General features: G+C 52.1%; 1 protein-coding gene and 1 long non-coding RNA gene across 3 annotated transcripts in view; one reads left to right on the top strand and one right to left on the bottom strand.

Annotated features, from left to right (window-relative positions):
• LOC142925614 (uncharacterized) overlaps positions 1 to 9,097 on the bottom strand; it is a 45,880-nt gene extending 36,783 nt beyond the window's left edge. The window contains exon 1 of the long non-coding RNA XR_012942558.1: positions 8,743 to 9,097. This is a non-coding gene — a long non-coding RNA (uncharacterized LOC142925614). The remainder of the gene's footprint in view (positions 1 to 8,742) is intronic.
• Positions 9,098 to 14,819: 5,722 nt separating this feature from the next.
• Positions 14,820 to 22,250, top strand: LOC142925612 (uncharacterized). 2 transcript variants are annotated; one of them, XM_076068661.1, is made up of 5 exons: positions 14,820 to 15,939; positions 16,661 to 16,849; positions 17,327 to 18,767; positions 21,242 to 21,394; positions 21,851 to 22,250. In XM_076068661.1, exons 3-5 carry the CDS (start codon positions 18,594 to 18,596, stop codon positions 21,953 to 21,955), a joined length of 432 nt encoding a protein of 143 aa, XP_075924776.1. In that variant the 5' UTR covers positions 14,820 to 15,939; positions 16,661 to 16,849; positions 17,327 to 18,593; the 3' UTR covers positions 21,956 to 22,250. Both variants share the same exon structure in this region; 1 of them encodes a protein (XP_075924776.1).
• The last annotated feature ends 735 nt before the right edge of the window (positions 22,251 to 22,985 follow it).

Below are 22,985 nucleotides of genomic sequence, written 5' to 3'. Positions count from 1 at the left end.
AGGACGAGGGATGAGGAGGTGAGGAGCAGGGTGCGGTGGACGAGCGAGGGGTGAGGACGGGGGGTGAGAAGAAAAACGAGGTGAGGACGAGGGTTGAGGAGAGCGAGGGGTGAGGAAGACGAGGGGTGAGGAGAGCGAGGGGTGAGGAAGACGAGGGGTGAGGAAGACCAGGGGTGAGGAGAGCGAGGGGTGAGGAGGTCGAGGGGTGAGGAGGACGAGTCGAGGGGTGAGGAGGAAGAGGTGAGGGGTAAGAAGAACGCGGTGTGGGTGAGAAGGACGAGGTGAGGGGTGAGTAGGACCAGTCGAGTGGTGAGGAGGACAAGATGAGGGGTAAGAAGAACGAGGTGTGGGGTGAGAAGGACGAGGCAAATGGTGAGGACAGCGAGGGGAGGGGAGGACGAGGAGTGAGGACGAGCTAAGGGTGAGGAGGACGAGGCGAGGGAGAGGTGAGGGGTGAGGACGACGACGGGTGAGGAGGACGAGCTGAGGTGAGAGGTGAGGACGAGTCGAGGGGTGAGGAGGACGAGGTGAAAGGTGAGGCGGACGAGGGGTGAGGAGGACGATGGGTGAGGAAGATGAGGCGAGGGGTGAGGAGGACGAGGGGTGAGGAGGACGAGGTGAGGGGTGAGGAAGACGAGCTGAGGGGTGAGGAGGACGAGGGGTGAGGAGGACGAGCTGAGGGGTAAAGCGGATGAGGTGAGGGGTGAGGAAGACGAGGTGATGGGTGAGGATGAGGTGAGGGGTGTGGACGAGGTGAAAGGTCAAGCGGACGACCTGAGGGGTGAGGACGAGGTGAGGAAGACGAGCTGAGGGGTGAGGAGGACGAGGTGAGGAGGACGAGGGGTGAAGAGGACGAGCTGAGGAGGACGAGGTGACGGGTGAGGAGGACGAGGTGAGGGTGAGGAGGATGAGCTGAGGGGTAAAGATGACGAGGCAAGGGGTGAGGACGAGGCGAGGACGAGGTGAGGGGTGAGGAGGACGAAGTGAGGGGTGAGGAGGATGAAGTGAGGGGTGAGTACGAGGCGAGGGGTGAGGAGAACGAGGGGTGAGGAGGACGAGGCGAGGGGTGAGGTGAAGAGGACGAGCTGAGGAAGACGAGGTGAGGGGTGAAGAGGACGAGGTGAGGGGTGAGGAGGACGAGGTGAGGAGGACGAAGTGAGGGGTGAGGAGAACGAGGGGTGAGAACGAGGGGTGAGGAGGACGAGGCGAGCGGTGAGGAGGAGGCGAGGGGTGAGAACGAGGGTTGAGGAGGACGAGGCGATGGGTGAGGAGGACGAGGTGATGGGTGAGGACGAGGTGAGGAGAGCGAGGGGTTAGAGAAGGACGAGGTGAGGGTGAAGAGGATGAGCTAAGGGGTAAAGATGACGAGGCAAGGGGTGAGGACGAGGCGAGGACGAGGTGAGGGGTGAGGAGGACGAAGTGAGGGCGAGGTGAGGGGTGAGGAATACGAGCTGAGGGATGAGAAGGACGAGGTGAAGGGTGAGGAGGACGAGGCGAGGGGTGAGAACGAGGGGTGAAGGTGAACGGGGTGAGGAGGACGAGGCGAGATGCGAGGACGGGGTGAGGACGAGGTGAAGGGTGAGGAGGAGGTGATGTTTGATTCGTGACAAAACATGTAATAAAGTTATTAATAACAATCTGAATTATAGTCAATTATTCACGTCTACTACATAGAGTGCAGGTAGCCGTGTGAGGATGAGGTGAGAACGAGGTGAGGGGTAAGGACGAGGTGAGTAGAACGAGAGACGAGGGGTGAGAACGAGGTGAGGGTTGAGGACGACGGGTGAGGTGGACGAGGCGAGGGGTGAGGATGAGGCGAGGGGTGAGGATGAGGCGAGCGGTGAGGACGAGGTGAGTAGAACGGGGGTGAGGACGAGGCGAGGGGTGAGGAGAACGAGGTGAGAAGATGAGGGGTGAAGAGGGCGAGGGGTGAGAAGGGCGAAGGGTGAGGAGGGCGAGGGGTGAGGAGGGCGAGGGGTGAGGAGGGCGAGGGGTGAGGAGGGCGAGGGGTGAGGAGGGCGAGGGGTGAGGAGGACGAGGGATGAGGAGGTGAGGAGCAGGGTGCGGTGGACGAGCGAGGGGTGAGGACGGGGGGTGAGAAGAAAAACGAGGTGAGGACGAGGGTTGAGGAGAGCGAGGGGTGAGGAAGACGAGGGGTGAGGAAGACGAGGGGTGAGGAGAGCGAGGGGTGAGGAAGACCAGGGGTGAGGAGAGCGAGGGGTGAGGAGGTCGAGGGGTGAGGAGGACGAGTCGAGGGGTGAGGAGGAAGAGGTGAGGGGTAAGAAGAACGCGGTGTGGGTGAGAAGGACGAGGTGAGGGGTGAGTAGGACCAGTCGAGTGGTGAGGAGGACAAGATGAGGGGTAAGAAGAACGAGGTGTGGGGTGAGAAGGACGAGGCAAATGGTGAGGACAGCGAGGGGAGGGGAGGACGAGGAGTGAGGACGAGCTAAGGGTGAGGAGGACGAGGCGAGGGAGAGGTGAGGGGTGAGGACGACGACGGGTGAGGAGGACGAGCTGAGGTGAGAGGTGAGGACGAGTCGAGGGGTGAGGAGGACGAGGTGAAAGGTGAGGCGGACGAGGGGTGAGGAGGACGATGGGTGAGGAAGATGAGGTGAGGGGTGAGGAAGACGAGCTGAGGGGTGAGGAGGACGAGGGGTGAGGAGGACGAGCTGAGGGGTAAAGCGGATGAGGTGAGGGGTGAGGAAGACGAGGTGATGGGTGAGGATGAGGTGAGGGGTGTGGACGAGGTGAAAGGTCAAGCGGACGACCTGAGGGGTGAGGACGAGGTGAGGAAGACGAGCTGAGGGGTGAGGAGGACGAGGTGAGGAGGACGAGGGGTGAAGAGGACGAGCTGAGGAGGACGAGGTGACGGGTGAGGAGGACGAGGTGAGGGTGAGGAGGATGAGCTGAGGGGTAAAGATGACGAGGCAAGGGGTGAGGACGAGGCGAGGACGAGGTGAGGGGTGAGGAGGATGAAGTGAGGGGTGAGTACGAGGCGAGGGGTGAGGAGAACGAGGGGTGAGGAGGACGAGGCGAGGGGTGAGGTGAAGAGGACGAGCTGAGGAAGACGAGGTGAGGGGTGAAGAGGACGAGGTGAGGGGTGAGGAGGACGAGGTGAGGAGGACGAAGTGAGGGGTGAGGAGAACGAGGGGTGAGAACGAGGGGTGAGGAGGACGAGGCGAGCGGTGAGGAGGAGGCGAGGGGTGAGAACGAGGGTTGAGGAGGACGAGGCGATGGGTGAGGAGGACGAGGTGATGGGTGAGGACGAGGTGAGGAGAGCGAGGGGTTAGAGAAGGACGAGGTGAGGGTGAAGAGGATGAGCTAAGGGGTAAAGATGACGAGGCAAGGGGTGAGGACGAGGCGAGGACGAGGTGAGGGGTGAGGAGGACGAAGTGAGGGCGAGGTGAGGGGTGAGGAATACGAGCTGAGGGATGAGAAGGACGAGGTGAAGGGTGAGGAGGACGAGGCGAGGGGTGAGAACGAGGGGTGAAGGTGAACGGGGTGAGGAGGACGAGGCGAGATGCGAGGACGGGGTGAGGACGAGGTGAAGGGTGAGGAGGAGGTGATGTTTGATTCGTGACAAAACATGTAATAAAGTTATTAATAACAATCTGAATTATAGTCAATTATTCACGTCTACTACATAGAGTGCAGGTAGCCGTGTGAGGATGAGGTGAGAACGAGGTGAGGGGTAAGGACGAGGTGAGTAGAACGAGAGACGAGGGGTGAGAACGAGGTGAGGGTTGAGGACGACGGGTGAGGTGGACGAGGCGAGGGGTGAGGATGAGGCGAGGGGTGAGGATGAGGCGAGCGGTGAGGACGAGGTGAGTAGAACGGGGGTGAGGACGAGGCGAGGGGTGAGGAGAACGAGGTGAGAAGATGAGGGGTGAAGAGGGCGAGGGGTGAGAAGGGCGAAGGGTGAGGAGGGCGAGGGGTGAGGAGGGCGAGGGGTGAGGAGGGCGAGGGGTGAGGAGGGTGAGGGGTGAGGAGGGCGAGGGGTGAGGAGGGCGAGGGGTGAGGAGGGCGAGGGGTGAGGAGGGCGAGGGGTGAGGAGGACGAGAGTGAGGAGGACGAGGGCTGAGGAGAGTGAGGGGTGAGGAGTAAGAAGAACGAGTTGTGGGGGTGAGGACGAGGTGAGGGGTGAGAACGAGGTGAGGGTTGAGGACAAGTGAGGTGGACGAGGTGAGGGGTGAGAATGAGGTGAGGGGTGAGAATGAGGTGAGGGGTCAAGAGGACGAGGTGAGGGGTCAAGCGGACGACGTGAGGGGTAAGGAGGATGAGGTGAGGGGTGAGGAGGATGAGGAGCAGGGTGCGGTGGACGAGCGAGGGGTGAGGAGGATGAGAAGTGAGGAGGACGGGGGGTGAGACGTAAGAAGAACGAGGTGTGTGGGTGAGGAGGACGAGGCGAGGGCTGAGGAGAGCGAGGGGTGAGGACGGGGGGTGAGAAGAAAAACGAGGTGAGGACGAGGGTTGAGGAAGACGAGGGGTGAGGAGAGCGAGGGGTGAGGAGGACGAGGGGTGAGGAGAACGAGGGGTGAGGAGGACGAGAGGTAAGGAGGTGAGGGGTGCGAAGGACGAGTCGAGGGGTGAGGAGGAAGAGGTGAGGGGTAAGAAGAACGCGGTGTGGGTGAGAAGGACGAGGTGAGGGGTGAGGTGGGCGAGGCGTGAGGATGACGAGGCGCGGGGTGCGGTGGACGAGGTGAGGTGAGGGGTGAGGAAGACGAGCTGAGGGGTGAGGAGAACGAGGGGTGAGGAGAACGAGCGGTGAGGAGGACGATGTGTGAGGAGGACGATGGGTGAGGAGGACGAGGGGTGACGAGGGGTGAGGTGAGGGGTGAGTAGGACGAGTCGAGTGGTGAGGAGGACAAGATGAGGGGTAAGAAGAACGAGGTGTGGGGTGAGGAGGACGAGGCGAGCGGTGAGGAGGAGGCGAGGGGTGAGAACGAGGGTTGAGGAGGACGAGGCGATGGGTGAGGAGGACGAGGTGATGGGTGAGGACGAGGTGAGGAGAGCGAGGGGTTAGAGAAGGACGAGGTGAGGGTGAAGAGGATGAGCTAAGGGGTAAAGATGACGAGGCAAGGGGTGAGGACGAGGCGAGGACGAGGTGAGGGGTGAGGAGGACGAAGTGAGGGCGAGGTGAGGGGTGAGGAATACGAGCTGAGGGATGAGAAGGACGAGGTGAAGGGTGAGGAGGACGAGGCGAGGGGTGAGAACGAGGGGTGAAGGTGAACGGGGTGAGGAGGACGAGGCGAGATGCGAGGACGGGGTGAGGACGAGGTGAAGGGTGAGGAGGAGGTGATGTTTGATTCGTGACAAAACATGTAATAAAGTTATTAATAACAATCTGAATTATAGTCAATTATTCACGTCTACTACATAGAGTGCAGGTAGCCGTGTGAGGATGAGGTGAGAACGAGGTGAGGGGTAAGGACGAGGTGAGTAGAACGAGAGACGAGGGGTGAGAACGAGGTGAGGGTTGAGGACGACGGGTGAGGTGGACGAGGCGAGGGGTGAGGATGAGGCGAGGGGTGAGGATGAGGCGAGCGGTGAGGACGAGGTGAGTAGAACGGGGGTGAGGACGAGGCGAGGGGTGAGGAGAACGAGGTGAGAAGATGAGGGGTGAAGAGGGCGAGGGGTGAGAAGGGCGAAGGGTGAGGAGGGCGAGGGGTGAGGAGGGCGAGGGGTGAGGAGGGCGAGGGGTGAGGAGGGTGAGGGGTGAGGAGGGCGAGGGGTGAGGAGGGTGAGGGGTGAGGAGGGCGAGGGGTGAGGAGGGCGAGGGGTGAGGAGGACGAGAGTGAGGAGGACGAGGGCTGAGGAGAGTGAGGGGTGAGGAGTAAGAAGAACGAGTTGTGGGGGTGAGGACGAGGTGAGGGGTGAGAACGAGGTGAGGGTTGAGGACAAGTGAGGTGGACGAGGTGAGGGGTGAGAATGAGGTGAGGGGTGAGAATGAGGTGAGGGGTCAAGAGGACGAGGTGAGGGGTCAAGCGGACGACGTGAGGGGTAAGGAGGATGAGGTGAGGGGTGAGGAGGATGAGGAGCAGGGTGCGGTGGACGAGCGAGGGGTGAGGAGGATGAGAAGTGAGGAGGACGGGGGGTGAGACGTAAGAAGAACGAGGTGTGTGGGTGAGGAGGACGAGGCGAGGGCTGAGGAGAGCGAGGGGTGAGGACGGGGGGTGAGAAGAAAAACGAGGTGAGGACGAGGGTTGAGGAAGACGAGGGGTGAGGAGAGCGAGGGGTGAGGAGGACGAGGGGTGAGGAGAACGAGGGGTGAGGAGGACGAGAGGTAAGGAGGTGAGGGGTGCGAAGGACGAGTCGAGGGGTGAGGAGGAAGAGGTGAGGGGTAAGAAGAACGCGGTGTGGGTGAGAAGGACGAGGTGAGGGGTGAGGTGGGCGAGGCGTGAGGATGACGAGGCGCGGGGTGCGGTGGACGAGGTGAGGTGAGGGGTGAGGAAGACGAGCTGAGGGGTGAGGAGAACGAGGGGTGAGGAGAACGAGCGGTGAGGAGGACGATGTGTGAGGAGGACGATGGGTGAGGAGGACGAGGGGTGACGAGGGGTGAGGTGAGGGGTGAGTAGGACGAGTCGAGTGGTGAGGAGGACAAGATGAGGGGTAAGAAGAACGAGGTGTGGGGTGAGGAGGACGAGGCAAATGGTGAGGACAGCGAGGGGAGGGGAGGACGAGGAGTGAGGACGAGCTAAGGGTGAGGAGGACGAGGCGAGGGAGAGGTGAGGGGTGAGAAGGACGAGGTGAGCGGTGAGGACGACGACGGGTGAGGAGGACGAGCTGAGGTGAGAGGACGAGTCGAGGGGTGAGGAGGACGAGGGGTGAGGAGGACGATGGGTGAGGAGGATGAGGGGTGAGAAGGACGAGTCGAGGGGTGAGGAGGACGAGGTGAGGGGGGAGGAAGACGAAGTGATGGGTGAGGATGAGGTGAGGGGTGTGGACGAGGTGAAAGGTCAAGCGGACGACGTGAGGGTTGAGAGGACGAGCTGAGGAGGACGAGGTGAGGGGTGAGGAGGACGAGGTGAGGAGGATGAGCTGAGGGGTAAAGATGACGAGGCAAGGGGTGAGGAGGACGAGGCGAGGACGAGGTGAGGGGTGAGGAGGACGAAGTGAGGGGTGAGGAGAACGAGGGGTGAGAACGAGGGTTGAGGAGAACGAGGCGATGGGTGAGGAGGACGAGGTGATGGGTGAGGACGAGGTGAGGAGAGCGAGGGGTTAGAGAAGGACGAGGTGAGGGTGAGGAGGATGAGCTAAGGGGTAAAGATGACGAGGCAAGGGGTGAGGACGAGGCGAGGACGAGGTGAGGGGTGAGGAGGACGAAGTGAGGGGTGAGGAGAACGAGGGGTGAGAACGAGGGTTGAGGAGAACGAGGCGATGGGTGAGGAGGACGAGGTGATGGGTGAGGACGAGGTGAGGAGAGCGAGGGGTTAGAGAAGGACGAGGTGAGGGTGAGGAGGATGAGCTAAGGGGTAAAGATGACGAGGCAAGGGGTGAGGACGAGGCGAGGACGAGGTGAGGGGTGAGGAGGACGAAGTGAGGGCGAGGTGAGGGGTGAGGAATACGAGCTGAGGGATGAGAAGGACGAGGTGAGGGATGAGAAGGACGAGGTGAAGGGTGAGGAGGACGAGGCGAGGGGTGAGAACGAGGGGTGAAGGTGAACGGGGTGAGGAGGACGAGGCGAGATGCGAGGACGGGGTGAGGACGAGGTGAAGGGTGAGGAGGAGGTGATGTTTGATTCGTGACAAAACATGTAATAAAGTTATTAATAACAATCTGAATTATAGTCAATTATTCACGTCTACTACATAGAGTGCAGGTAGCCGTGTGAGGATGAGGTGAGAACGAGGTGAGGGGTAAGGACGAGGTGAGTAGAACGAGAGGCGAGGGGTGAGAACGAGGTGAGGGTTGAGGACGACGGGTGAGGTGGACGAGGTGAGGGGTGAGGATGAGGCGAGGCGAGCGGTGAGGACGAGGCGAGAAGATGAGGGGTGAGGAGAACGAGGGGTGAGGAGGGCGAGGGGTGAGGAGGGCGAGGGGTGAGGAGGGCGAGGCGTGAGGAGGGCGAGGCGTGAGGAGGGCGAGGGGTGAGGAGGGCGAGGGGTGAGGAGGGCGAGGGGTGAGGACGAGGGGTGAGGAGGACGAGGCTAGGGGTGAGGAGGACGAGGCTAGGGGTGAGGAGGACGAGGCTAGGGGTGAGGAGGACGAGGCTAGGGGTGAGGAGGACGAGGCTAGGGGTGAGGAGGACGAGGCTAGGGGTGAGGAGGACGAGGCTAGGGGTGAGGAGGACGAGGCTAGGGGTGAGGAGGACGAGGCTAGGGGTGAGGAGGACGAGGCTAGGGGTGAGGAGGACGAGGCTAGGGGTGAGGAGGACGAGGTGAGGTCGGTAAGGGAGGTGTCCGTCTCCGGAGTGTTGCATGATATTTGTTGCTATGCTCGATGTTTGGTTGGTGACATAACATTCAATAAAGTTCTAAATAACATCCTGAAAGATAATAAATTACTCGTGTCTGCTGCATAGAGGCCAGGTACCCGCGTTTGCCTTCTGCGTGTGCGTGTAGATAAATCAGAATCTGTATTTTACATGAGTTTTGACGTTCTCATTCACACACGTCCAGAAGGGTCGGGTTAGCCAGTTGCATCAACAACAAAATGCAATTAAAGATACTCGAGTAAGGATTGAAAAAATGTAGTCAAGTCACGAATAAATGTCATGTAAAATCAAACTGTGCAAGCTCATACCTTCTTGTAGATTTGTCAACATCAAATCCAAGCTTGGGCAAGATGGCAAAACACCAACAGTCAAAGTACCATACCAAGACAGTGGCCTCGATTAAATTGCATTCAAACATTGAACTCTCGACACGTGGGTGAAGAGGTTCCGAGTTTCAAATCGCAGACGCAAAAGCCGCGTCGAGAACTTTGAGCACTGGCTGATACGGAGGCAGCTTCCTCTGCCCCCATAGGGTGCCTGGGGGCACGTGATCTGGCTCCGCCCATGGTAGGCGGGGCCAATTGCGTCACTTCCTGCGCACTCACCTCCGGCCCCAATGGGGTTACGTCACTCCGGCAGGGCGAGCGAGCTGAGCGGCTGCGTTTGTCTCTTGCGCCCCCAACAGGAGCCATGAAGTTCTTCAAGAGACGGCAGCAGATGCAAGCGACGCTGGAGACTCCAAATTCGTCAACAGTGGAGGTGAGTGGCGCCACCTCTTGCGTTGGAGTTATACGAAGTAACAAATAGAGTACTGCGATCACATCGAGAAAAAATATTATTTTTTAAAATATTTAAATTTTACTTTAAATTGAGCGCTTGATGCGTGGGTAACGAGGTTCATAGTTTAAGATCACAGATTGAGAGTTTCATCAAGGATTTTAGTCGGAGAAAGCTTTCTCTGGGCAGTTGGTCCTTGTTTGCGTTGCCAAGGTGATAGCATCTCGTGTCAACTGCCATTTCCCAGCAGCTGTGCCTGGGGGTCATGTGACGTTTGGTGACGCAATAAGGCCCGAGCCATTGGCTCCGCCCTTTTTGGGTAAAGCCAGTGACGTAATCACTGCCATAGATGACGTCATCACTGTATTCGATGCCTTCTTCACTGAAATTGACGTCGTCACTGTAATTGATGACGTCATCACTAATCGATGTCATCGCTGTAGTCGATGGCGTAATCGCTGCATCTGATGACGGCATCGCTGCATTTGATTACGTCAGCGCTGCGGGCTCCTTATCGCTGCGTGGTGGCCTGTAATTCGGGCAAAGCCAGCGATCTGAGCACCTGTGTTTCTTTATCTGCGTCGGCAAGAATATACATGATATTCTTCAACAGACCACAGTTGAGAAAGCAACACATGAGACAATGAATGTGTCAACAGAGTAGGTGCGTAGTGCCACCTCTTGGGGGCCGTCCATAAATGACGTCACGCACTTGGGGGGTTGGCAGACATTTGTGACGATGTGTGACGGGGGGGGGGGGTTTGAGAAATGTGATGTCACATCAAAATGCGCAATTTTAAATAAAAATAGACAACACGTTCTACTTAATTAAATATTTTTTAGTAAATGTTCTACAACATCAGAGTGCAGCACCACATTAATACGCACAATGGCAATAGTTTAATATGTTTGCTTGTTCATGTTTTTTGTTTGTTGCGGGTGCACCCGATTCAAGGGCTGAATGGCTCACAGGGCTATACCAAATAAATGGAACTGTGAACTAAAGCGATTTGAAGCATGTTTTTTTTTTGGGGGGTGGGGGGGGTCTGACTTTTTGTGACACCGTGTGACAAAGGGGGAGGGGTCCAAAATCGCATGACGTCATTTATGGACGGCCCCTTGTGTTTTGATGTCAGAGGAGTTGTACTCGGTAAGAGAGGTAGGGGACAGACAAATCTAGGCTGGAGTGGAGGCCACCACTCTGCCACTTACCAGCTAAAATGCACACGTGTATGGAATGATAAAAAAAAGCTTTGCCCCAACACCAGATTGACACCTTTTACAAGGCAGCAAGTCCGCATGAACCACAAATACCTGCTAACACCAGTGGCGAGGGATATCTGAGCCAGTGTTGGGACTCCCCTATGTCGACTTAGGCTGAAATGAATACAGGCAGTCTCGCTTAGCGCTCAAGATGCCTATGTGGAGAAGTGAGCATTCAGGAAATCAGCGCGAAAAGGGTTATACCATTATATATGGGGATGACTTCTCGACAGCGTTATCTCTTATGAACAATAAATGAGGGCTTCATTGGAGTATCAGCGCTATTTTATAAGAGTAATAAAACAGATGGTAAACATTCCATCAAACGAATTTTTTTTTTAATAATAGCATCAGGAAGTATTATGTACTGTACTCACCAGTGTAACCGCCATATGCTCACTCACCTCGACCGGCCTTATCACTGGCATGTTGACATTCCCAGACATTTTGGGGCTAAGGCAGAGAGACCAAGGAGGAGCAAACACGTCGGCGGACGAGTTTGTCTTTTAAAAATTGGCGAGCGCTGTGTGGCTCAGAGCGTACTGTGATAAAACTGAATATCAAATTAACCTTATGGCGGGACCCCGAGGTCCCGAATAAACGTAAGTCATTGGCTGAGCGAATGTAAATGAAGATGATGTGGGTGCGTTTCCTAGGCCAGCGCTGCTGCGCATTCTACCACTCTGTTTAGGCTGTGCGGGGAATCGTGGTGTTGCCTTTGCTTGGGTGTGTGGGTGTCAGCCCATCTGTCCTATGTGTGTATACCTGTGTATTAGGCACCTCACTTGCCATGTGCCATGGTGTTGTCTCCACCATCCGATGGCGAATGGCATGTCACGATGCGATTGAAGGCAGGATTTACGCTGGGAGGAGCTAACGTGCCCGTGCCATGTGCCCTTGCTCCCGTCGCAGTTGGAAATGCCGGAAAAGGAAATGCACCACCTGTCCCGGGAGGTGTCGACCCTGCGGGACAATCTGAGCAGGGCAAGAGCGCAGTTCGCCACCCTGCGTGGCTCACTGAGCCAGACAGAGAAGAGTCTCCTCGAGATGCTGCACCAACTCAAGAAAAACCATGCTGAGGAGGTACTGTGGCCACCACCAACCCCCCTGTCCCCTTGTTACACGGAGCACGGCTAAAGTGAAACTTCGTTTGTCAAGATTTCGCCGATCTTACATTTACATGCAAATTTCATCAAGCCCTGCCCACTGACCCTTGAGCTACACCCATCTCAAACCTTTTTAACTCCCTACCTTAGCAGCGCTCCCGCCATATATTTTTTCCTGCCTCGGCAGCTCTCCTGCCATATCCTTCACTTGATGACGATTGCTTGTGTTGCGATCGAAACGTCGTGATATTGTTATTATTTTATTATTTTTGTATCTACATGGCCTTACCGAAAGACCCAAATAATGTGTTCACGTTGTGAAGCTGCGTGGCACACAAGCAGAGATAACAAAACCTCAACATATTCCTCAATAACGCTGCAATGGATATTGCTTTGACTTCTCTGATGTGATGAAGGCCCATTGCCTGAAACATCACCTTTTAGAAGCTCTGCCCTATTAAGTGCATCATTATTGATTCATGCGTTGAGTTTTTATTCAGAGTTACGATCTGAACGTCAAGGAAATGGCACATTAAATGAGTGCATTCTGGGAGGTAGCTAGGTGCCCCAGGGGTCAGACATGCTGTGCCAGCATGGCTGAGATGCCAGGATTGAATGTGGATTACAGCTGCCCAACCACAGTGATTAAACCGGATTCTCAAGCATAGTGGTCTCAGCCTAGTTGCAAATGAGTGCACAAAAAACCCATCGAATTATATTTTGGTTCCGTAATAAATTTTGCTAAATTCACTGTAGCGAGTGGTCCATGGTTTTATTCCCAATAATGTTGAAAACGAAAGATAAAAGCAGATCAAACTAAATTTTTGTATCATAGCATCTCCCCACATAATGTGCATGTATTATGTTTTATTGATTAATACATCTGTACGGTGCTGACCAGCATGGGGAAGTATAGTCAAACACATTCCCATGACCGACATGGTGTGAGGAGGCGTTGTGAGTTATTTGTTTTGAATATTGACTCAATTTGAAGATGAACATTTGGGTGCAACGAGTTTCTTCATTATCTTATGATGAAGAACGTTGCCATGTTGTATGCACGCTTACCAATCGTTGATTGATGTATACAATGTATCATGGTTCTATTTTTTGACTTTCTATTATCATTCTAAATATTTTAAACGTGATTGTGGTATGTTCAATAAGACCACAGGTGTTTACCTTGCATATTTTTGTAGTTCTTGATTTGTTTACAATAGAATCTCAATTTCTTATTTTCATCTTGAAAAGCATTCACTGCACGTGTGCGTCCGTCTGCATGCGAGGCGCCTGTATGTGCGTCTCTGTACTCAATGCCCGTGTCTCCGCATTCTTATCTTGTCTCCCTCTGCATGTTCTGCCTTTGGCTATGTACATCTCTCTCCACATGCACTGTCTTTCCATAATGTGTCCAAATTTGTATGACTTGCTTGTGTCTTTGTGTGTATGTCTCTGCATCTGTAATTTATTTTCTTGTGCCTCCTGCCCATGTCTATAGTCTCTTATCTCTCTGTACAACTACATGCTCCGTGTGTCTGTATGTCTGTACCTGTCCTCATCTGCACGCTGCATGTGTCTGTGATGAAGGGCTGCCCACCTATGCATGCACGTGCCTGTGACACTGTGCCCTTCTGCCCGTGAGCAGCTAATGGCACACTCGCAGGCCATCAACAGCCTGCAGGTGGAGTTGGAGGCAGTGCGGTGGGGCGAGCGCGAGGAGCAGCTGAGGCGTGAGCACGATGCGACTCTGCATCTGGCATACATAGAGCTGGCCGAATATCGTGCATCACATATGCACGACGATTCAGAGTACGACGCTCACGTTGTGCACATCACGGTCCTCCAGAAGGTGAGGCCTCCACTCTCGCAACAGCCACCCCCCTTCTTGCAACAGCAATGTGTCCTGCCCAAGCCCACTTATTTTCTCAATATTTTGGATGAATGCTAAACAATTTATTAATATATTCAAATTACATGTTGTAATTACGTGTAATTTAGATGCTGCCCGTCTCCGCCCGCAGGCGCTGAAGGAGCGTGACGAGCTGCTGCGGCGCTCAGAGGCAGACCTGGTGGCGGCGCGGGAAGAGGCGCGAGAGCGCGGGACTGAAACCGAGCGGCTGGGCACCGAGGTCGCGGAGCTGAGAGCGAACATGCGCGACCTCTTTACCAACCAAGAGGTGCAGCAGACCGAGGTGGACAACCTGCGGCATGAAGTACTGGAGCTGCAGCAACGACTGCAGGAGGCTAACGCTTGCTGCGAGGAGACCGGTGGGTAGGGGCCTGTGCTCCAAAATCTTTCTGAATCCACGGACCCATTGAACACTAATTTTTGTCGAGCACTGTGCACCAATAACTTCTTTTTACGAGTTAAAACGAGTAATTCCTCGTTTTTACTTCATTTCCCACGTGGACCACTTCCGCTGTCTAACATAGGACTGCACTGGGTTTACTAACTGCTCTCTCACTAGGCCCTTCCTGTGCATATATTATTATTCTGGACCCTGTGTTTGCATGCAAGCTGGTGAATAGGTCTGAGGGACCTCAGACCTATTCTGTCTGCTACTACTCCCGCTGCTGGTACTCTTCCTCCTGAGCTGCTGCTCCTTCTCTGTCTGCTGCCACTGGTGGCTGTACTGTCTTCATCGCCATGGTTTTGTGTCCCTTCCGACAGGCAATTCTCTGGAGCAACAGACGGACTTTCTCAAGGCCGAGCTGGGAGTCTCCAGGGCAGAGGAGGCCGCGAGGGCACAGGAGGTGGTGCAGCTGCAGCACACACTTCAGCACACGGATGCTGAGATGGAGTGCATGCACGGCCAGATCGCCGGGCTGCAGCACCAGGTAACCAGAGCCTTATGCGGCAGCCCCCCCACCTCCATGTGTGTGCATGAGGCCTGTCCTCATCGCCTGAGCAGTGCACCATCGCATGTTAGAGAATGTTTTTTTAGGTAAAGTCACGTAGAAATAAGAAATAATAAAATTAATAATAAAACACCAAAGAATAATTCCTGCAGTCACGAAAGCTCCAAATTCAAGTTTCATTTCGATTTAAAGCTTTCGTGACTGCAATGATTCATCTTCTTTGGTTCTTTCGGTAAAGTCACGTAGAATGAGAATAAAATAATAAATTGATAAAATAAAATAACACAATAATATTCTCACGACGTTTCGGCCACAACAACCTGATGAAGGCCGCTTGTGTTGTGGCCGAAACGTCGTGAGAATATTATTGTGTTATTTTATTTTATCAATTTATTATTTTATTCTCATTCTACGTGACTTTACCGAAAGAACCAAAGAAGATGGTTCAAGTTTCATGTTAGAGAATGGTTTGCAGAAGCATAAATCACATAACTACTTCTGAGAAATATTTAAGTGCCCTCTGGTACCCACACAATAGGAGGAAATACTTTGATATCTGCCCTGCTATGGAGAGTAATGAGTAATGTTCATCACAAAACAGTCTGATCTTTGGTTTTCAGAGCTGGAACTTAGCTCGATTTAGTGTAAAGCCGACATTGTTTTCATGGGCTTTTCTGTGAAGTCATTGATGATCAGGCTGAGATCATTAACTCACTGCACATGTGAACCTGGCTTAATCACAGGTGGCTGAAACCTGAAGTGGTTATATAAGTAATATGGATGCAGCCAGGAGGGCAGACAGCCAGAATGGTTTTTTTTTCGAATGTAGTATGATAATGCATTTCTATATGGCAAAAGGTATAATTGTGACCACAGGATCGGTCCTCCCCTCATGGCTCTTAATTTTGTCTGCAGATAGGTGAATGTTGGATGAGGTAATTACACTAGACAAGGCAATCCCTGACTAGGCCTTTAACTAATTCACTCCCTCTCACAATTTGTCATGATTCAGAGTTGCGAATGTATTTTCTCACATTTTAATACTTTCAGTTAGAATGAATACAATTTAATTATGAAGTCAGCTGCAGTTTACAGGACTTTTTCTAAAATGTGATTGGCTTGCATTTGTTAGAGAAACAATATAGGCTTGCAGACACACAGCTATATGCACACCACAGAGTTTAAATGACTTAAGTGGTAATTATTTATCTGTTTGCAAGCCGGGCTTAATTACAGCTGGGTCTTTTCCAACCCAGAAAATATTTCCACATTCTGCACACCATATTCAGTATACCTCCCCAGACATGAATCCAACATTGTGGAACGTGTGCGTGCCTGTAGCTGAAGGAGTCGGAGGGGCACGTCCAGGCACTTGGGATGGAGAAGGCGCAGCAGCAGGACGCGCATCGGAAAGAGGCCTGCGAGCTGGCGACAGGGCTGGAGGAGGTCCGGCTCACCCTTACCGATGCTTTTAAGCAGTTCGAGCGCAACTCCAAGAAGGTATCGGCTCGCAAGGGCACGCGTGGTGAAGCCGCGATTGGCACTGAAGAGGGGCGCCACGGTGGCGAGATGTTAACTACCTCACCTGTATGCAGGAGGTTGTGGGTTTGATCCCAACCCCGACACCTGTATATTTGGAGTTTGCATGTTCTCCCTGTGGTCACGTGGATCTTTTCCGGGTCCTCCGGTTCTTCCTCCACATTTAGAAACGTGCGTTTAGATTCTATAGCTGCAATACATTTCCACATGATAAGCCACTTCGTTGAACTTTCATTTGTGGGCAGGTCGCTTCTGAAAAAGAGCTATATAGTTCAGTAGGCCTTAGCTGGTAAAATAAAGATAATTAAAGTTTGAGTTTTAAGACATTTGTGGCAGCGTTCACAAGAGGAGGAGACCCTTGTGCGGCGAAATATTTATGATGATATACAACGTATTAATTTACTGTGATGAGCCTTCTGCACTCTGAACCAAGCTGTCCGAGTTTGATTACCAACCATGGCTAGCATTGGTGGCCAGTGAAATCTGACCCAGTCTTGGGTGTACCACTTCGTGCTGACCAGTGTGATGAAGTATGATCAATTAATTCCCATGACCGGTATGGCTCAGGGAAACTTTCATCCAGCAGTATCACAAAAACACATTCAGCGGTGGACGGATCATGGCTGTTCATGATGATGATGGTGATGATTATGATGGTAAAACGAACGTTGCCTGTATTAAGGCTCAGGAGGACGAGGACACAATCACTCGGCTGAGGGAGGAGCTCAAGGCGAGCAAGGAGGAGCTCGCAGCGAGTGAGGCGGAGCGCGCCAGTGCCCAGCCGGAGCTCTCCACCCCCCAACAGGGACTGTCGGCGCTGCAGGATCAGCTGACCACGTCCCAAGCTGAGAATGAGGACACTCTGCGTCAGGTAATGCTCCCAGCCTCGTTCCCACGGCCGCTGAGAACCCAGGCTCTCCTGGCCCCGGAACGGCCCAGGTCTGACCGTGACACAGCACTTGAGTCGTCAGGCTGTGTAGGGTCTGACCATCTGCTCCCCTCTGCTACGTGCATGTCCATGCCCTCCCTGTCCTGGTTTGGGAAGCGATTTTAATCTGACCTTTTACTGCAGATTTTGGGTTACTTAATCCATATATGTGGGCTTTTATAGGCGTAATCATGGGTTGTGTGCATGATGGTCTGACAAGATTGGGTGCATCCTGGGTGATTTGGTCAAACATGGGGTATGGACATCTGTGAAAAATATTTTCACAGCTCATCAGACTCCTCCAATATGAATAAAGATTCTGGTTCTAAATGTGTCTGTTGTTGCATCTGTATGTTCTACAATAACCGCACACAGTCGTTAAAATGCTTTTCTCTGTCCCTCTGCCTGTGGCCCAAGCAGCTGTTCGAGAGGAGCCAGGAGCTGGGATCCCTGCATGCGAGGATTCTTTGGTATCAGCGTATGCTGGCCGAGCTGCACACAGAGCTGGAGCAGTACCGCGAAAACGCACAGATCGGACGCTCACAGCTGCAGCATTTGGACATGCTGCGCCAGCAGAGCGAGGCGGAGGTGAGTACACTGCATTCGCACGTCGCAGACAAAGACTCCCCGTATAGCCTTAATAGACTGTTGGGGAAAGTACTGTTAGTGAGCAGCACCTATGAAGGCCGGCATGGCACACAAGGGGGTGATTGGCCAGCACCATGCCTCGCTGCCTTTGTCTCTCCAGTGGTGGTGTTTACACATCGCACCAGGTACTCATTTGAGGCTGGGTCGATCTAGGGGACGCCCAGGACCGGTTCACATAATCGTCACTGGTGTTGGCCATGAACGGGAATCGAACTCGGGTCGCCGCTTTCGAAGGCTAATCGCTACACTACCGCTCCCCACACATTCACTTTCATACACATAGACACGTGCGCGTGCACACACACACTTATAGGCAAACACTTGCTCCAAGCGCCATCCTGAATTATTACATGTCGCGGAGGATTGCTCCACTGAACAAAATAGTGACGCGGTTCAATTTTCAAGTGCAAGTTCGCGTTTAAAGTCAATGTTATAAAATATATATTTGATGGAAGCAGGTTCGTAAGTGCAGGTGTTTGTAAGTTGAGGACTGCCTATATATACACTTATTTTTCACACAGATGTGTATATGCGCACTGGGTTACTGAGCATCCTCTGTTTAGGGACTGTACCACATTACAATCCACCATCCCACCTCTAGTAAAAGTACCTACTACTACTAGAACATCTGCTCCCCTCTGCTACGTGCATCTCCATCCCCTCCCTATTTTTGGTTGGGAGGCAATTATAATCGGACATTTTAAAGTAGCTTTTGGGTTAATTAATCCATATATCTGGGCTTTTATAGGTGTTATCTTGGGTTGTATGGATGGTGGTCACCCATCCAAGTACCATAAATGTTCAACCCTGCTTTTCTTCCAAGATCTTATAATATTGGGTGCATTCCGGGTCATTTGGTCATAGGTGGTGTGGTGTATGGACATCTGTGAAAAAGAGTTTCATAGCTTATCAGATTCCTTCATTTAAAATAAAGATACTGGTTCTGTATGTGTTTGTTGGATTTGTATGTTCTTTAACAACTGCACGCAGTCGTTAAAATGCTTAGCCATGTCCTTCTGCTGCCGTTTGTCCGTGGCCCATGCAGCTCATCGAAAAGAATGAGCACCTGGGATCCCTGCAGGCGGGGATTTTGGGTTACCAGCGTGTGGTGGCAGAGCTGCACGCTGAGCTGGCGCCATGCCAAGAAAACCTGCAGAGCATTCACTTTCAGCTCCAGGATCTGCAAGTGCTGCACCAGCAGAGTGAGGCGAAGGTGAGCAAGTGCTGTTAGTGAGCACCTATGAAGTCCGGCATGGCACAAACGCAGATATATACAGTAATACCATTATTTACGCCGTCCCGTTGTACGTACTTTCACTATTAACGTACTCAAGTCATTGATAGCCAATTGCATGTTATGTACTGTGGTACCTTGCCATAGCGTACTTGAGATTTACGAACTTTACTATAAAGACCCAAATAGTTTACGCTGGATGGCGACAGTAAGGCACCAGATGACGCCCAAGCGTTTGCATCTCTGACTACAGTAGTCACTTTCATGTGTACATGTGTAGTGACTAACTCAGAGACAGTAAGACTTTTAGGCGCTTCTTTTATTTAACGAGCACCATTGGGATAATACAGACACCCTACGTGGGTACACACTATTACCGTTGCTGGCCTATACAAAACACTAACCATCTAACACTGACAGCACTGAACGGAGACAGCGAACACCTATCTAGCAGCGTAATATCGAGTGAAGACGGCAGCGACGATGGCGACAAGACGACAGCGACGAGACGACAACGACGATGACGAGATGGTGACGACGACTATCTTATATATACGAACAGCACGACGAGGATCCCACTTCCAGCAACAGCCACAAGGTCCCTCACAGGGGCCCTTCTTATACTCTCAGCGTGGCCTCGCTCCGCCACGGCCACGCCCCCTCTCTGGAACCTACTAGCGGGTTCCCGATGGCCCCCCCTCTGTGACCTTTCCCCTAGATGTCCCCCTCTCGTGTCTATCGTGGCCTGCTGACGTGGGTACTACCATACACCGCAGTTACCCTTTTTTACCAGCAGCCAGCGCTATGCCACTACACATACTCTATCAATATTTTTTCCCCACATACCGGATTTATGGTGAATATTTTTCAAGTGTAAACTAATTTTACATGATAAACAACTAATAATACACATAGTATAATAGACAAATGTATCAATAATATGGCAGTCCTCGACTTACGAACGCATTTAGTTCCTGAGGCCCATTCATAAGTCGGAACGGTTCGTAAGTCGGAATACAATAATGTGCGATATTTAAATTCCCATATTGTCAGTGTTATAAAATGTGTTAAGGTTCAACAAAAGAGTCAAGCATTGTTAAACTCGTAAATAAGAAATCATGTACATTTGCATTAACACTAAAATTATAGTGTATCGTAAGTAATACATAAAATGTAGTAAAAATATTTTTTATTTTCACTCACCGCTTTCAAATCACAAGCGTGCTCACCGCTATACTTCCGATCCGCACAAAGATCCACCGTGTAGCTTTAATAGGCTGTTGGGGCACGTGCTGTTAGCGATAGCCTATGAAAGCCAGCACGGCATGCGAGGGGTTGTGTGCCAGCACCACACCCAGCTGCATTTGTGTCCCGAGTGGTGATGTTTATACAGCGCGCTAGGTGCTCATTTGAGGCCGAGTTGACCTACGGGAGGCCCAGGAATGGTTCAGATAATCGTCACTGGTGTTGGCCGTGAGTTGGAATTGAACTTGGGTCGGTGGGTTTGTAGCGCAGCGCGTGAACTGCAACACTACCGCTCCCCACACAATCACTTTCACATATACGCACATGTGCGCGTGCACGAGGCTGACTCATGACATCTCGTGGAGGATCGCAGCACTGAACAAAATAGTTCTGTGGTTCAGTTTGGAAGTGCAAGTTCGCGTTTTAAAGTCAATGGTAACCAAAAATTAATACATTTCATAGAAACAGATTCGGAAGTCGGGTATCCGTAAGTCGGGTCTCCGTAAGTATGGTGTTCCTAAGTCGAGGACTGTATGTATACACTTGTTTTTCACACTGATGGTTGTACAGAATGGATGCGCACTAGGTTACTGAGCATTCTCTGTTTAAGGACTGTACCACGTTACGATCCACCATCCCACCTCTAGTAGAAGTACCTACGACTACTAGACCATCTGCTCCCCTCTGCTACATGCTTCTCCATCCCCTCCCTCTTTTTTGTTGGGAAGCGATCTTAATCTATTATTTTAATCCAGATTTTGAGTTAATTAATTCCTAAAAAATGTTTAACATAAAACTTTCGTGACTGCAGGAATTCATATTCTTGATTCTTTCGGTAAAGTCACGTACTTTTTTTTAATAATATAAAAAACCCACGACGTTTCGATTGCAACACAAGCGGTCTTCATCATGCTTTTATAGGTGTTATCTTGGTTTGTATTGATGGTGGTTGCCCATCCAAGCATTTGAAGTTCAACCATGCTTTTCTTCCAAGATCTGAGATGATTGGATGCATTTCGGTTTATTTGGTCAAAGGTGGTCTATGGACATCTGTGTAAAAGAGCTTCGTAGGTCATTACATTACTCAATTATAAATAAAGATCCTGGTTGTGTGTGTTATTATACCTGTATGTTCTGCAATAACCTCACGCAGTCGTTAAAATGCTTTCCTGTGTCCCTCTGCCGCCATTTGCCCATGGCCCACGCAGCTCATTGACAGGAATTGGCAATTGGAATCTCTGCAGGCAGAGATTCAGTGGTATCAACGTGTAGTGGCGGAGCTGCACGCTGAGCTGGCGCCCTACCGCGACAACGAGCAGAGTGCACACTCGGAGCAGCAGCATCTGCAGAGCGAGGTGGAGGTGAGTGCACAGCACTCGCGCATCGCACACACACACACGTATATAATTTGCGTTTAACGTAAATAATAGATTCATGCACACACGATTCAGTGTATTATGATAATGATGAGCTGGTCTAACCATCACGTTAAGCCGTCATGGTCCCCGTTTACAAATACAGATTATCTATCTATAGACAATTTCATTATTGCTGGACACAGTGATAACGATGAGAATGATTTAGCACCTTTCTGTACACCGGGGCATCTCAGAGCGCTTTACATCACATCTCATCTCAACACGTGTGAAAGGGCACCCCCAATGACAGATGTCCTGTGGGCACAAGGTGACTCAGCACCTGGTGTGCAATTGGCATTTGTCTGCCAGTAGGGGGTGCTGATTGTTGTGTGTAATCCCAGTTGAGCTGGTAGAAGTACTGAGTTGTGTGTAGTGTCTAATGGGTCAGTATGTCCACAGCTTGTCACGGTTGAGGAGGAAGAGGACATCTCTGGCTGCTCACTGGAGCCCGGCATTCAAGAAGCCTCCCAAGACCTGCCCCCCCAGGCCTCGAACACCCTCTGAGCATCTCACAGCCCCCCACACTTCCAGCACCACCCACCCCCACCAGCACCTCCCCTTCCTTACAAGGCGTCGCGTTTTAATAATAAATATTTGTATCTAATACTATCGCCTCGTCTCAATTCTTTTGAGTGTTTGGGACACGCGAGTGGCTCACATTTATAATGCTAAGGGCTGTCTACATCCACAGTGTGGCTGTTGCGGAGCTTCTAGAAACCAAATGTGAGGCAGAGTTCTGTGTCCCTTGGGTAATGCCAGCCCTCCAAGGGGTTTGCACTGAGTTTGAGTTGGGGGCGACAAGCACAAGGTTGTGGAGGTGGTGATGGTGGTGGAAATTTAGGAGGATGGCAAGGAGGAGATGCCCATCAATAAACTAGTTGGCCACGGTGAAGCCAGCAACCATAGTCGTTCCTACGTCCCCTGATGTGAGCGGCAGTGCTGGAGGGCAGTTCCACAGTCTCAGACGGACGTGGATACTCATTACCATAATCGCACAGTTATCTTACCTTGGGCAAAGTATTTCAACCAAGAGATTCAGATAGAAATCATCTGTGTGAATAATGTAATTTCTAAAGCAATAATTACCTTCTATATTATATCCCATATAAATATATAAAATTAAGATGATGCTGAAATTGTGATGTTTGCCTAATATGTGAAACTGCCCTACATGTAGTGCCAAACACTGACGCTCTGAAAAATATTTCTGCAGCAAATCTGTAGCCCTATCCCTAACTCCAAGCCTGAATAGACTATGGAATATATGAAAACTCAATGTCCAATTCACAAATTCGGAGGCATCATCACAGCGATGCACCAACTCTACTTCTTACACAATGATCTGGCTCAACCACCTCAATCCAATATAGTTGTTGCTCTACATAAACGTCGACCATACGAAGAACATGACTCCAACCCCTGTTCGTCCCCTTGTGCTAATTCATTGCTCAAGACAATGCGTTTCCATGTAGTTCTCCCCTCTTCGGGTTTTGAGAGATCCTTCTTCCCATGATGTGTCCCCAGGTTGTGTACG

The sequence above is a fragment of the Petromyzon marinus genome, chromosome 22, assembly GCF_048934315.1.
Source record: "Petromyzon marinus isolate PM22_M1 ecotype Great Lakes invasive population chromosome 22, UKy_Petmar_22M1.pri1.0, whole genome shotgun sequence".
NCBI classification, from domain to species: domain Eukaryota; kingdom Metazoa; phylum Chordata; class Hyperoartia; order Petromyzontiformes; family Petromyzontidae; genus Petromyzon; species Petromyzon marinus.
Note: the sequence above shows the minus strand (reverse complement) of the source record. Positions and strands in the feature narration are given on the sequence as shown.

Bases quoted from the DNA above. Each gene is read 5' to 3' on its own strand.
- LOC142925612 (XM_076068661.1), top strand. From the start codon at position 18,594: ATGCAGCTCATCGAAAAGAATGAGCACCTGGGATCCCTGCAGGCGGGG. The intron at 18,768-21,241 runs GTGAGCAAGTGC...TGGCCCACGCAG, and splicing joins ACCAGCAGAGTGAGGCGAAG to CTCATTGACAGGAATTGGCA. The intron at 21,395-21,850 runs GTGAGTGCACAG...GTATGTCCACAG, and splicing joins ATCTGCAGAGCGAGGTGGAG to CTTGTCACGGTTGAGGAGGA.